The sequence below is a fragment of the Peromyscus leucopus genome, chromosome 17, assembly GCF_004664715.2.
Source record: "Peromyscus leucopus breed LL Stock chromosome 17, UCI_PerLeu_2.1, whole genome shotgun sequence".
NCBI classification, from domain to species: Eukaryota; Metazoa; Chordata; class Mammalia; order Rodentia; family Cricetidae; genus Peromyscus; species Peromyscus leucopus.
Window position 1 is genome coordinate 20242803 of NC_051077.1, and position 15092 is coordinate 20257894.

The 15092-nt window shown below is 38.9% G+C and overlaps 1 protein-coding gene across 3 annotated transcripts in view; it reads right to left on the reverse strand.

Moving 5' to 3' along the window:
• Wrn (WRN RecQ like helicase) overlaps positions 1 to 15092 on the reverse strand; it is a 113040-nt gene that overhangs the window by 78975 nt on the left and 18973 nt on the right. For 2 of the 3 annotated variants that reach the window (XM_028877195.2, XM_028877194.2), the window contains 7 exons: positions 11802 to 11932; positions 11069 to 11181; positions 9270 to 9415; positions 8696 to 8844; positions 7853 to 8002; positions 7192 to 7261; positions 2387 to 2501 (listed from right to left, as the gene is read on the reverse strand). In XM_028877195.2, coding sequence (XP_028733028.1) covers positions 2387 to 2501; positions 7192 to 7261; positions 7853 to 8002; positions 8696 to 8844; positions 9270 to 9415; positions 11069 to 11181; positions 11802 to 11882 — 824 coding nt within the window. In that variant the 5' untranslated portion in view covers positions 11883 to 11932. The remainder of the gene's footprint in view (positions 1 to 2386; positions 2502 to 7191; positions 7262 to 7852; positions 8003 to 8695; positions 8845 to 9269; positions 9416 to 11068; positions 11182 to 11801; positions 11933 to 15092) is intronic. The other variant, XM_028877196.2, reaches the window with a different exon arrangement.

The window sequence follows — 15092 nt, forward strand, 5'->3', positions numbered from 1 at the left end:
CCTGCATTCGACCTGCAAAAGACAGGGCCTTTCAACATTCCCCCATGAACAAGGAAAGCTCACTAGAGACCCCATCCTTCCCTGAGGAGCTTTGCAGTTAGTGGTTGCCTAGAAAGGCGCAGTCATTCTCTTCAGCAGTATAGTCACTGGGAAGTTGCCAATGTCCAGTCAACAGCCCCATAACCATGCTCACATAATACTCCCAATGGTTCAGGCAATAGTGGCGCACACCTTTAATCCCAGCACTCGGAATGCAGAGGCAGATGGATCTCTGAGTTTGTGGCGAGCCTAGTCTACAGAGTGAGTTCCAGGACAGCTAGAGCTACACAGAGAAACCCTGTCTCAAAAAACCAAACAAACAAACAAAAACAAATACTCTTAATTAAATTCAGCGAGACACACACACACACACACACACACACACACACACACACACAAGACATGGAAGAAGAAAAGGAACTACTTAAGAAGTGAGTCAGCATGAATAAGGAGAAAAAAGAGAGTGTAATGGAGATGAATATGATCATAATAAATTGTATGGGACTGTCAAAAATCAAAATGAAACTGCACAATTAACAACCCTCTAAAGTTTGACTCAACCTTAAATTGTCAAAGTGTGTAGTAACACCAACAAAATCAAGATCAAAATTAAATTCAGGACTGGAAAGACGGCTCAGCAGTTAAGAGCACTGGGTGCTCTTCCAGAGGACCCAGGTTTGGGTCCCAGCACACACATGATAGCTCACAGCCAACTGTATCTCCAGTTCCAAGGGCTCCAACCCTCCTCTGCCCCCCTCAGGAACATGGCTTACAAGATGTGCATGGACACACATGCAAGCAAAACACCCATATACATAAAATAATATTTAAAAACCTAAAAGTTTTTTAATTAAATTCAAAATCTAATAACAGACTTACTATAAAATAATAAAATGTCATAAGCCTTTTGTTAGTCAGGCGGGTCTTGAACTTCTGATTCCCCTGCCTCAGTCTCCTGAGTACAGAGATTATAGGAATGTACCACCATGCCTGGCAATATTATAAATCTTACTATATACACAGCTGCTCATATGTAACAACTGTGTATGAGTAATGTGGTAGCAACAATTATGATTCAATGTAATTGAGAAATAAATGTGTTGCTATAGCAACAGTGACACAGTTCAATTAACAGTACTATAATGTCTTATTTATCCTGTACTAACATCAGAGTAGGACATAAGGACTTACTCTAATCCTAAAGACTGGCCTGTGAAGACACACAAGGTATAATGCACTTTGCCTTCCTTAAGATTCTTAGCGTGCTCACCAGTTAGCAGCAGACAAGCTCAACACCCAGCATAAAGTCAAATACACTGCAAGCACACTGAATTTAAAATCAAAGACTAAACAATACTAAATAACACCGATCCTATCAGGGACCTCAGAAACGCGACAACTTTCTGCAATAAACCTCAAACTACTCTACTGTGAGTTCTTGATGCTAAAAAAGCCTACTTAGCTTGCTGTTATGAAGCAAAGCCTTAGGTAAACATAATTTATACCAAGCATGTATTCTGTAAAAATCAGAAATTCATGTTTAAGAAAATCACATAAAAGGGGATTGGAATTGGTACCAGAAGCAGGGTATTGCTGTGTGTACCAGGAATCTTAAAAAGTTCTTATTAATAAAATGAAACCTGAGGCCAGTTATTGGGGTGAATGCTGGAAGATCAGAGAAGCAGAACAAGCCACGGCTTCCTCACCTTGCCAATTCCTCAGCTGATCCTGTTTCTCCAGACTGGAAGCCTCTCAGTCCTCATCCAGAATGAATCTCAGGTGAACTGCTACTCGAAAGCCTGAAAGCTTAACCAACCTAGTTCCTGGTCCTCACGCCTTATATACCCTTCTGCTTTCTGCCATCACTCCATGGGATTAAAGATTCACTTTCTGGGATTAAAGGTGTAAGTCACCATGCCTGGCTGTTTCCAATGTGGCCTTGAACTCACAGAGATCCAGAGGGATTTCTGCCTCTGGAATGCTAGGATTAAAGGTGTGAGTGCCACCATTTTCTAGCCTCTGTATCTAGTGACTGTTCTGTTCTTTGACCCCAGATAAGTTTATTAGGGTGCACAATATTTGGGGGAACACAATAGCACCACAGCTGTGACAGAATCACGTGGCTCAGTGATTAAAAACGGGTTCTGCTCTTGCAGAGGATCTGAGTTTGGTACCCACTACACACACAAGCTGTGCAGGTGGCTCCCAACTATCTGGAACTCCAGATCCAGGGGCAATCTGAAACCTCTGACCTCCGTGGGCACTTGCACCCATATGCACAAACACACACACACACACACACACAATTAAAAATAAAATAAATATTTTAAAAAGCACAGTATTTAACCTCTGTAGAGTCTCCAAGTTTCTGCAAGTGGCAGGAAAATGCTTGGCTAGGTCTTTCATTTCTTCTGAGATTGAGTTCAACTGTTTCTTCATCTCACTAGGTAGGCTTTCCTCTGCTAAAAAAAAAAAAAATACTATTAATATTCAAATTAAAAAGCAGAGATTTTATTTAATCACATCATAATATGTATTAGTACCCAGATTTTCATGTGTTCCCTACAATGAATTCCAACAAAACACTTTCTTTTTTTTTTTTTTTTTTTTTTTGGAGACAGGGTTTCTCTTATGTAGCTTTGGAACCTTTCCTGGAACTGGCCTCGAACTCACAGAGATCCGCCTGCCTCTGCCTCCCAAGTGCTGGGATTAAAGGCGTGTGCTACCACCGCCCGGCAAACACTTCCTTCTTGAATCCTAAATCACTTTCTTCACTTCCATTTTCAAACTTCTTTTTCAAATTTTCCTATTTGAAATTTAGAGTAAATTCCAAACTCAAAGTTTACTGACGTAGACAGAAGGAAAAGAGAAGTGAGATTCTAAACTCACCTAACACAGTTTCTAATTCCAAAATCAATATAACACCACATGAATTGGGACTTAGCACTGTTAAAAAACCTTGCCCAAGAGTCACTCTTCATAGCCTTAATTAGTCATCAGCAAAATACAATTTGAGCCTTTCTAATCTGTGGCCACCTTCCAAACTCTCAATGTCATTCCATTTGATGTGACATTCTGTGTCAAGGGCAAGAAGCCTGTCTTTTGTTTGTTTGTTTGTTTGGTTGGTTGGTTGGTTGGTTGGTTTCTTTTTGAGACAGGGTTTCTCTGTGTGGCCCTGGCTGTCTTGGGACTCGTTCTGTAGACCAGGCTGGCCTCGAAGCCCTACCTCTACCTCCTCAGTGCTGAAACTAAAGACTTGCACCACCACAGCTTGGGATGTAGATATGGCTCAGCTGTAAGAGCACTGGCTGCTCTCCTTTCTGAAGCCATCTCCTTAGCTAGAATTTCTTCACCATTTTACCTATCCCTCAAACAGCCCAGGCTCTCCTGAAGCACATGACATAAGATCACAAATCTTGCTATTCCAGAATGCCAGTCATCTTGTGACATCACATCCTTTTATTCATGATGACTAAGTTTATTTATTTGTTAACTGTCTCTCCCTCCACTACTATTTCTGTGATCATTCCTAGTGATTTGTATACCCACAGAGATGCTCCATCCAATTTTGGACCTCGTATCCTCGATTCTTCCATTTCCAGCAATCTTTTCCTCATCTAATCTGAGCCACTCATTCCCAGAATCAGACCCCTGACCTCAAAACTACCCAATAAAACCACCGCAGCTCTACAATCTTTCAGTTATGACCATTTTGCACTCCAAATACAAACATCCTCTTTCCAGAATGCTTTCCCCGACTCCGTATGTTAACACTTCAGAACGAAGCCTACTGGCTCTGCCTTTTCCCCACCCACACACCATCTACTCTCTCCACCATGTTTTCCTTTCCTTTCTTAGCCACACTAGTGTCCATTCCTTGGACTCTCAACTTCTTTCTTCTCTACCCACCTCCATGGAACTTAACGTGGCACAATTCCTACTCAACTTCTTTAGCTAACTAACACCCACGTAGCTGGACATACTTGAAAATAAAACAAAGTGATAATGGCCAATTTCACTTTAAACTCATGACACAGACCCCACGTTTCTCCTCTTAAGATTACAATTTTATACCCTTTCTTTCTCTTTTAAGCTTCCAATATGTGCTGCTCATTCTCAAATTTTCTGCCCCTAATTCCAGCTCAGCATCCCCCCCTCAGCAGCATAGCGTCCATTGGGAAGGCGATGACGTTCTCAACAGGAATTGTTGATTTGAATCCCCACCTCCTTCAAGTCCTCAGAGGTTTCAAGTGGCTGACAGCTCCTTCCTGTTTAAAGCACTTCCTTTGTCTCCTTCACTGATGCCCCTTCTCAATCCTCTTTGCTGCCTGTTCGTTTTCTAGACGCCAGTGTGACCTTCAAGCTGATGCCTCTTCTGTTCTTGATGGCACTCACTCCGGATTTGACCTCTTCCGGTTTCCCCACTTGCAGGACATTCTACATCTCTAAGGCCAACTTCCGCTGTGAAATCTGGACTCACTTTTCCAGTTAGGCGCGGTGGTAGCTTCAGTGAGAAATATCTCCACAGGCTCAGGCATTAGGACACTTGATGCCCATTTGCTGGCTCCACTTGGGAGGGTTAAGAGGTGTAGCCTTCCTGGAGGAAGCATGTCACTGGGGGAGGCTTTGAGAATGCATAGCTTCTCCCTACTACCTCTCTCTGCTTTGAGACTGCTGTTCAAGATGCGATCTAACGGTTTCCTGCCCCCACTGCCATGCCTACTGCTTTATGTCACACCTCTGTCCTGCCACATCTCTCTGGAACTGTAAGCCAAAATGAACTCCACTCCTTAAGGTTACCTTTGCTCATGGTGTTTTATCACAGTAACAGAAAGCACTAAGATAGATATGTTCATGGGTATCAAAACCACCTAGAGTTTTGCAGTTCCAATGCTGCAATCTGGACTTTTCTCACCAAAATCCACTCTTCATATAATCTTGCACTCTACATAGGATGCCCTAACTGACCTGACCCAAGCTTCTTTTCCAGACTGTTGGCTACAAATCTCCCTCATGCTCATTTCTCTTTGGTTGTACTCACTGTCCCTTACACAAGGAAAGCAGTTACCCTCAGTGGCTTTGTATTTTCATCTAAGCACTCACAACTCTTCCTTTAGACAGCCATATAGCATTTTCCCTTGCTTGTCAAATGAAATCAATACACAATAAACACTGATATGTAATGAACACTAGACAAATCTGTGATATATGAGCAATGACTACTCCCTTTCTGAATCGAGTTTCTAAAAAATATTATTTATATGCACTTAAAATCATATTCCTTAGATCTAGCTTTCTCCATTATTCAGAGTAATATGATTGATATAATTTTAGTATGATTCCTACCCACATCATTATACTATTCAATTCTTTTCTTGCTAAGTTTATAATATATTTAGACCACCAAAGCCTCTGGACCCTTTTTGTTCTAAAAGTATACCCTCTGTTTGGAATACTCTTTTGTCACACAAAACACCAATACAACTAAAGAATTAGAAGTAGAGTAGAGAAGGCTACAAATGATGGCCAACTAATGGTTAATTATACAAATGATAGCCAACTATGGTTAATAAACAGTTGATAACACCCTCCTCTTTCAAATATTCCTCCCTTGGCTTTCTGCACACAGTACGTCCTCATTTCCTTCCATACCTTGGGCAACTCCTGTAGTGTCCCCTCGACCACGCAAGGATTAGACACCAAGAGTTCCCCGGGCCCCTTAGTTCTAGCGTTTTATCACTAACAAACTGTCCTCTGAGGTACAACCTACAGATCTAGGCATCCACAGACCACCACCCTCTTACTATCTGAGATGTCTCCCCCCTTTAACATATCTAAAAAACAACTGTCACACTTCACCCCTAAACCTTGCTCTTCTTTTCCCAGGGTTTTAATCTTTCATGCTGCCCAAACCTGGGAGGATCCTTGGCACATGACTGCATTACATCAGAATCTGTTGACTCTACTTCTCCATTAAATGGGTTTTGAAGCTGTTCACTTCTGTCAAACCTTGACACAAATAACCAATTTAAGTTGCCATTCCTTCTCTCTTGGTTTACCGTCATGACCTCCCAAAAGGATTTCCCGCCATGCTTTTGACCCACAGTGCATTTTCCTTCTTTATGGCTCCTTTTGTTAGTCTGTTCGTTTTATGCCTCGGCTTGTTTTGTTGGTTTGTTTTAAATACAGTGCATTTTCACTCCCGTGTTTAAAAACCTCAAGAGCTTCTGTTTGCTCTTCAGAAGGAACGTAAAGTCTCTAGACGTAAAGCCTGTCTCCTTGCCTTTTTCTGCTTCTCCTACATGACACCATCACAGTCAATAGTTTACCACACTGCACAAGCTACAGATACTTCACCTCACACTCTGTACCTGTCTAGCCTTTTCCCTTCTGCCTTGGCCAGCAAATGTCTGCTCCTATTTCAGGTATTAGCTCACGCATCACCTTTTCCAGGAAACATTTTCAAATACCAATGAATATGTAAATCATGTTGTCACTCAGACAGTTTTCAATTTCAAAGCATTTCAGATTACGTATTAGGAATGTTCAATCTTTGTAACCATTCTCTCTGGCCATCCGCAGAGGTGCTTTGTACGTTTTGCCCCTTTAATAGTCACAACTAATCCATGACATAGATAGTTTGCTATTATCCACTTGACAAGCATGGGGAAAGAGACAAGATGGCTAAGATTCCACCACTGGCCTATGTAACAACAAAGCTATTGCTTATCCCCCTACCTGCTTGCCTCCTTCTGCAATCATGACCCCATCAAAACATCTCACAAGACAATGAAGCTGAATGAAGAAAACAGCTCAAACTAGAACACTCTAGCACATCTCATACACACTAACTAACGTATTGTGTATAGAGGAAGTTGGTTGCCTCCCTGATGTTATCAAAGACAGTAAGTATCAAGTCTATGGGACTGAAGAGTAGCAACCCTACAAAAAGAAGGTTTAAGCCCTACTCTCCCACAGGGAAAGTATCTAAAACTCCAATCCTTAATCCTGATGCATTTCACTGTCACTGGCAATACTGTTCAGGCATTTAAGTAGCAGCATAATACTTTGCAAAGACACATTGACTTTTTGAAACAAATCACACAAAACAGGAAACTCACATTTTACCTTTTATTTTAGGCCACAACATACCTTTATTTAGAGCAAACACGTGTACAGTATCACCCAAATTCATTAATTTTTGATAGATGATAAGACCAGCCTATAAAAAAGCAACAGAAAAACAAAGTACAAGTTAAAGATAACCAAAATAAAAATAGGTGTTACCTCTCTAGCAAAATCTACAAGAATGATTTCCAAGACCATCCTAGATTCCAGTATGTACAGATTATAAATATGAAAATACATCTAAGAAGAGCAGCAACTAAATTTGGAAGCAATTTTTCTAAATTTCCACATTTTAAATATAAATATAGGGAATAAGGCTAATTTAAATATAGAAAGCCTGTGATTTTTCTTATTCAGAATTGCTTATATTCAAAATACATCATCAAACCATTTGTGCCTGCTAAGCCTAAGCCTTTCATGATTTCAGTAAGTTCACATTCTTTTACACAGAAATTGGACTTCACTATGGCTTCATGACAGTGAACAGAATGACCACTACACAATCCATTAATTGGTACTTTCTAATGAACATGGAGGATTTCACCTGATGTATTCCTAAACAATTTTGATGCTAAACTAAAATAAAATATTTTAACTAATGACACAATCACAATACAATTTCTCTAAAGCAATTCAGTACGAGGAATAAAAATGACATCATAATTAGAGGTCTTTAAATACATACATAAGCATCAGTAGCTGCATACAGTTTCTGGTCATCAGTGAGGGGGAAATTACTCCAATTGCTACAGCGGATGGACTTGTCCTTCAAAAGCTGTTTTCCTAAGACATGTTTAACCAGACCATTGAGGCTCCAAGTTTCCACACACTTCAGCTGGAAGTCATGAAAAGGTAATAGACCAAACATTCTCCTTTATTGTCAGTTATTCCTAAGAACCACCAAATGACCCGACCACAAATTAAACCAGAAAAGTACCAAAATAAACAAACGTCCCATCACTAAAACCTCATTTATAGTCTACATTATGAATTTAACTCCAAGGTCCCCTAACATGTAGATTAAAATGTTTAAACATTAATGATATTGTTCCTAGAAAGTAGTTGAAAGGGTTAGAATGCTTTTGACTTCCTGGCCAAATGAATACTTGGCTAAGTAGGAGAATGTAAATATTTCATTTATTATTAATATTGGAAATTTAGGTGAAGGTGTGAAAGGTCAAACTGACGCTCAAAGCTCTGTATCAAGAGCTGCACTGTAGTCACCTTTACACAGGCAATGCTATGGGAATAAATCTCTTTGAAATACAATACTCAAGTGTGCAAATGCATGAGAGAAGTGAGAGCTGGCAGTAGAGATGGATGAACACTGGCCTAGGCAACTGTGCATGCTGAGACAACAAATCACAAGGTTTTCATTATTGTGCTCTGAACTTCTGTATGGCCACCAAAATCAACATATAGCTTACATTACATATTTGGGGGGCAGGAACCCATTTATATAGAAAACGCACATTCTGTGAAACACAGGTTACCGTGTTTATTAAAATAATACATATATTATTTCTACCTTTTCATTGGCAATATCCGTCAACTCCACAAAACTCTCCAATTTGATGTCAAAATCACGCAGAAGTTTCCACTGGTCTCCTTCAATTCCAACACCTGCCTTCTTAATTGATTTATTTTCTAGTAACATTTTTAATCCCTGGGGGAAAACTAAAACATTCAATGATTATTTCCATAACCCTGTTAAGTATAATGGATTTACTATTCTTATGCATATTACATGTATGTTAAACTGATGTTTATATTAAGCTTCAATTTAGAATCACATTCACCTTAACTGTTTCTTTTCTTATTTAATGCGAAGAGTCCTGACTAAAAATTGACTAGAAAAAATGAGTTTGAATGCCACCTCTATTAACAGTAACACTGTATTAGTCCTGGTCATTTAGACCTCTTAACTTCAGTTCTCTATTCTCTAACACAGGAAAATGATATAAAGGTCAGGTAAGACACAAATACTTCAGTAAATATAAGATCATGAGAGGAAGCCTGTTAGTGAAAGAACTTAATTTTACAGGAAGAAGGTTGATACATTATTATTGTCGGCCATATAAAAATGGCACAGAGACACCAACCTGACATAGAAGAGATGTGAAACAGGTAACATTTGGTCTCAGCCACACACAACTGGATCACGGCAACTCTGCTTCGTTTCCCTTGTCTGTATACAGGTGGCCATTCCATGTCAAATCCGATCACATCACCGTCAGAGAGACGCATGCTATCAAAGGGAAATTTGTGTGGATTGACTGCATGGTTTTTGACTGTTTTGTTTTGTTACTTTTCCATAGCTAATAACATCCTTCACAAATTGAAGGACAAACCAAAGACTGGTGAGCATAGCTGTGACATATACAACTTTTAATAAACAGCCAGAAAATATTAAAAGGTCTTTATAAAGTCTTTAAGAAGACTTCTGTCTTAGTCATTTTCCTATTGCTGTGAAGAGACACCATGACCAAGGCAACTCTTATAAAAAGAAAACATTTAATTGGGGCTGGTTTACAGTTCAGAGATTTAGTCCATTGTCATCATGGTAGGGAGCATTTTTTTTACCTAATGGGTCTCTTGCATATATATTTTGGTTTCCAATTTTGTGTTCTTATGAGATTCCTATGTGTGAAAGTATGTGTCTCTGCATCTCTGTGTTTCCTGTGTTTTTTCTTTGGCTCTTTCTTTTTCTGGTGAGGTGGAGAGGACTTGGGATGAGTTGGGGGAGGGGAAGCCATGACCAGACTATGTTGTATTTAAAACATCTATTTTCAATAACAAAAAAATAATAAAAGAAAAAAAAAACACATCTAAAATTTAAAAGTCACAGGGGAGGTTAAACAGTAGATCAAACACTGCAGAAGAAATAACTTGGACATAGCAAAAAAAAAAACTGAAGCATAAAGAAAACAGAGAAAAAAACTTAAAAGAAATAGTATCAAGCAATTCAACCGCAGAATAGACAGTCTTTTTCAGGAGAGTAGGAGGCTATCCGGGAACTGGCATAATTTCAGTTTGCTCTCTACCCCTTTGCTCTCTACCACATTACAGACACAGTACAAAGGTCCCTTTTAGATGCCAATCCATTCTCTGGGACGCTATAGCCTCCAAAACTGTAAGGAATAAATTTACTTACATATTTGTCAGGTCATGGAATTTTGTTATAGTCTCAAAAAATGAACCAAGACAGGCAACTGTTAAAAGTACCAACAGTAATTTCTAAGGCTCTTTTGACAGACCATTTGGGGCAACTATCACTAACTAAACAGAATGGCCTCAAAGATAGCTTAGCAGTTGAGAGCACTGGCTGAGGGCCTAGGTTTGATTCCCAGCACCCACATGGCAGATCACAACTGTCTGTATCTCCAGTTTAAGGGGATCCAAAGCCCTCTTCTGGCCTCTGTGGATCTGCATACATGTATACAAACATTTATCAGACCAGGCATCCAAACACATTGTAAAAGTTAAAATAAAAATAAAATTTTAATAAAACAGAGACTCATAACCATCACTTAATATGTTGATGTTTTAGTAAGATACAAAAATACAGTTAGAGGTTAAATAATATTTTCATTTTTCCCTAAATTAGTAAACAGTGTGTTCAATAATTTCCTGTACATTACATCTCAAGCACTAAAACAAACAAAACTTATCTAATGAAGCAGAAAAGATTACTAATTAACAAATAGGCACCTTACTAATTTAATTTAGTGAGTTTATTTTGTACTTAAAAAGTAGAATACAACTTAGCTATGATATATGTAAAAATACTTCTAAAATACACTTTCGTTGTAAAACTAGGCACTCATAAATATCACCCACTATTTCTTACAAGTATTTTTTAAGGGTCTAAATTTAATGACAAGAACTTTAGATCCCTTACCTGATATCTTCAGACAGGAAAGAGCAATCACTGGCTTCATAACTGTAAACGATGGATCCAGTGAATTCTAAGAATGGGAGATCATCTTCCAGAACACTCTTCTGAATACATGCCTTGAGTTAAGCACAATTCAAAACAGGCACAAATAAACATCACAGTAGATAATAAGTCTTCACTGAAATAATAAAGTCCATTGAAGAAATTTATAGCATTTAGTTTTACATTTTAGAATAAGAAGCCATAGGTCAGTTTAACAAAAGCAAAGCTGTAAAATTATTTTTCCATTCCATTCTATTTTCAAACTTCTTATTTTCATAAAATCACTTAATTTATTTGTTTTTTCCTGATAATTGTATTAACATCCTAGATGCAATAATGTGACCTTAAAATGCTGGTGGCGAATTACCAGATCTTAAGTCTCCAAGGACTTGAACTATTTTAACCAAAAATTCACCACCATTGATATTGTCTAAATTATTATATGAATTGGAACAAATCAACAACATCAATCATGAAAACTAGATACAGAAAAAGAAAAAATATATTAGGGATTTTCATTTTATAAAACTGACTTAAAATTGAGTCCCATTTACCTTTCGACAACTGATTCATTCACACAACAGAAAGTTTTTCCTAAACAATGACCTGATGCTTAAAAGCAATGGGATGACTCACTGCACAGTCAAATTCAAACAAAATTTCCCATCTGAACAAATAATCAATGAACAGTTACCTTCTTTTCTTCTGCAGCACATCTTGCTTTCAGTGCGGACATCCAATCAGGAAATTTCCTCTGCAGTGAAGTGGCTTCCATTGTATTTTAGTTCATCTTTGAAATACCCTAGTTGCAAATTCTGACAATATCTATGGATAAATGTGACAAATATTTGACAGGAAACTCAGAGATAGCCCCCACATATAGGACTGAAAAATGAAGCCAACGTACATAGTTAGTGTAAGATGTAACACCTAGACTCAAGAACAGAACTTGAACTACAAAGAAACAAATGTAGTAATTCAAGCTTACTAACTATGCATTATTTCTTCCTTTTAAAATAAACGAGCCATTTTAAATGAGTTCTATGGTTGTAGCAGTTTCAAAATTCTAATATGCTATGGCTTTGTTCCTTCAAAAGAATAACTTTTATCTCATTCATGAAGATAATCCTTGAATATATGAAGTACCATATTTTTTCAGCATCTTTGATTTTCTACAGAATCATCTCTCCTAAGGTCTAAGTTGACTGAGCACAACTGTTAGATTTAATCACAAATCTACTTGAAGATCCAGTTCTGAAGACATAACAGCTCTTCCATATTAAAGACTTTGACTATGTGCTTAGCTGAGGAAGTGAAAGGCTCCCTAAAAGAAAGAGTTTCTTGGAGGATCTTTTTTTTTTTTTTTTTTCCTGGAACTGAGGACCAAACCCAGGGCCTTCTAGGCAAGCGCTCTACCACTGAGCTAAATCCCCAACCCCTCTTGGAGGATCTTTATCTTAATCTGTTACTAATTTTGAGGACTCTCTAGAATATAATCCAGACTTCAAGTATGAAAACTCCTAATACATTATTTTTAATAATAAAATGAATCTATATTCCTACTTGATTTTTACTAAACTAGAGGAGTAAATTCCTCAAGCCTTGAGTTAGGTTCCTATTACCTGAATGTCGTGTGGGGAGTAGAGTTTTAAATACATTGGTGAAGAGTCTCCTGATGAAATATGCAGAAGTGAAGCAATCACGGCAACCACTTAAGATTTAGGGGCAGCCTACTAGACTTGGCGCTATTAAACAATATAAAGGAATTTTTCTGCCTTTTGTTAGTTCTGTGAGAATTACACACAAAGTGTTTTGATCATATTCATTCCTCTACCCACCTCTTCCCAGACCCACCCCATTCCCTACCCATCAACTCTAATGTACTAAGACAAACTCATGTAAACATACGTACTTTATAAACCTAAAGCATCTTTTAACTATTAGTGGTTAAGTACCTATTTGCCAAAATTTCAAAGCCCCTGACAGCAGTCAAAAGTTGGTGACAAATTACAGATGTATGACCTGTTACAGATGTATGACCTATTCATGTTCTATTGGTATACAGACAATTAGGTTCCATTGTGGCATTTTTCAAGAAAATTTTGTCTTCGTTATTTCGCTTCTCACACTCCTTCTCCCCGACCTCTCCCTGTTCCCTAACTCCCCACTCCTTGAGCCCTGCTACCACAGTAGCCTGCCTTCTGCTTTCAGGCTTTGTTGGCTAGATTTTTGTCAAGCTGGCACAGCCAGAGGTACCTGAGAAAAGGGAAACATAATTGAGAAAAGGCCTCCATAATACTGGCCTGTGGGCAATTTCTTACTTAGTTATAGATGTGGACTCGGGGTTTGCTTTTATTTGACTGTCACAGTGCCCTGGTCTTCCCTCTTGGAGTAAGAAAGTTACTTATTTTGATTTTAGAGGAAACCCAGTTAAGAGACCTTGGGTATTTTAAAGAGACTCTGTAATTTTAGAGGAACTTTGGATATTTTAAAGAGACTTAACTTTTAAAGTTTTTGAATACTTAAAGAATATAGAACTTTTTGGCTGGAGAGATGGCTCAGCCGTTAAAGGGTAGGCTCACAACCAAAAATATAAGAATAGAGAACTTTTAAAGATATTTATGCATTATATTGTGATATTAATATGAGATCTTGAGGATGAACAAGAAGGGAAAGGTTATGTTTTAATAGTAAGGCATTGGTGTGTCAGGTTGACAAGGGGTCAATTGTCCTGGCTAGTTTATTGTCAACATGATACAAGCTAGAGTTATTTAGGAAGATGGACTCTCAATTGAGAAAATGCCAGGCGATGGTGGTGCACGCCTTTAATCCCAGCACTCAGGAGGCAGAGCCAGGTGGATCTCTGTGAGTTCAAGGCCAGCCTGGTCTACAGAGAGAGATCCAGGACAGGCACCAAAACTACACAGAGAAACCCTGTCTCAAAAAAAATGATGACCTGTAAGAAAGCACGTGAGGCATTTGATTAACAAATGATTGATGTGGGAGAGCCTAGTCAGTTGTGGGTGGTGTCGTCTCTGAGCAGGTGGTCCTGGGTGTATAAGAAAGCAGGCTGAGCAAGCCATAAGGGGCAAACTAGTAAGCAGTGTTCCTCCATGGCCTCTCCTTCAGTTCCTGCCTTGAGAACCTGCCGACTCTGCTCAGTAAAGGAGTGTGAACTGAGAGTTGGAAATTATACTGAGAGTTGGAAATTATATCCTTTTCTACCCCGAGTTGCTTTTGGTGATGGTGCTTTATCACAGCAATGGAAACCCTAACTAAGACAATGCCCCATGTGACCTTTTGCCCTCTGCCCCTTCTCGGCATTTCCTGTCCCCCTTTCATGGTCCCTACCTACATAGTTTTAGACTCTCTCTCCGCTCTCATGTCCACAATTTACACACTCGCTATAGTGAAAAGAACAGCAATAAACCATTAAGCAAGTACCTCTAGGGTACACTAAACAATCTTTGAGGCATATTCCCAGGAATGGCACAGCTGAGTTGTATATAAGTTCTATTTTTAACTTTTTAATAACCCACTGAGCCCAATGACTGCTGCCTATATGTGTATGAGTGTGGGGCCATCCCCTGGAACATGGGCAACCTACCAATGGCCACACTCCCAAAGAAAAATTACTCTCTCCCCCATCAGGAGCCATCAATTCCCAGCATCGCCTCACTAGGAGTGAGCCCCAGTTAGTGTCTCCCCTATTTATACATTCTAAGACTCTGAGTGGCTTGATCTTCTGTAGGTCATATGCAGGTAAACACAAGCTTCTATGAACTGATCAGTGAAACATTTCTGTCATGAGCAGAAGACAGGATCTCGTAGCACACACACCCCAATATGGCTGTTAGTAAAGTATTTCAGTATAGAGTTAGAAAATAAGTCTGTGCTGCACTCAGAGTGGATCACTGGCAAAATACCAGAGAACTAATTCAGCAAATGACCTTTACAAAAGTGATGTAAGTAATTCAGCACAACG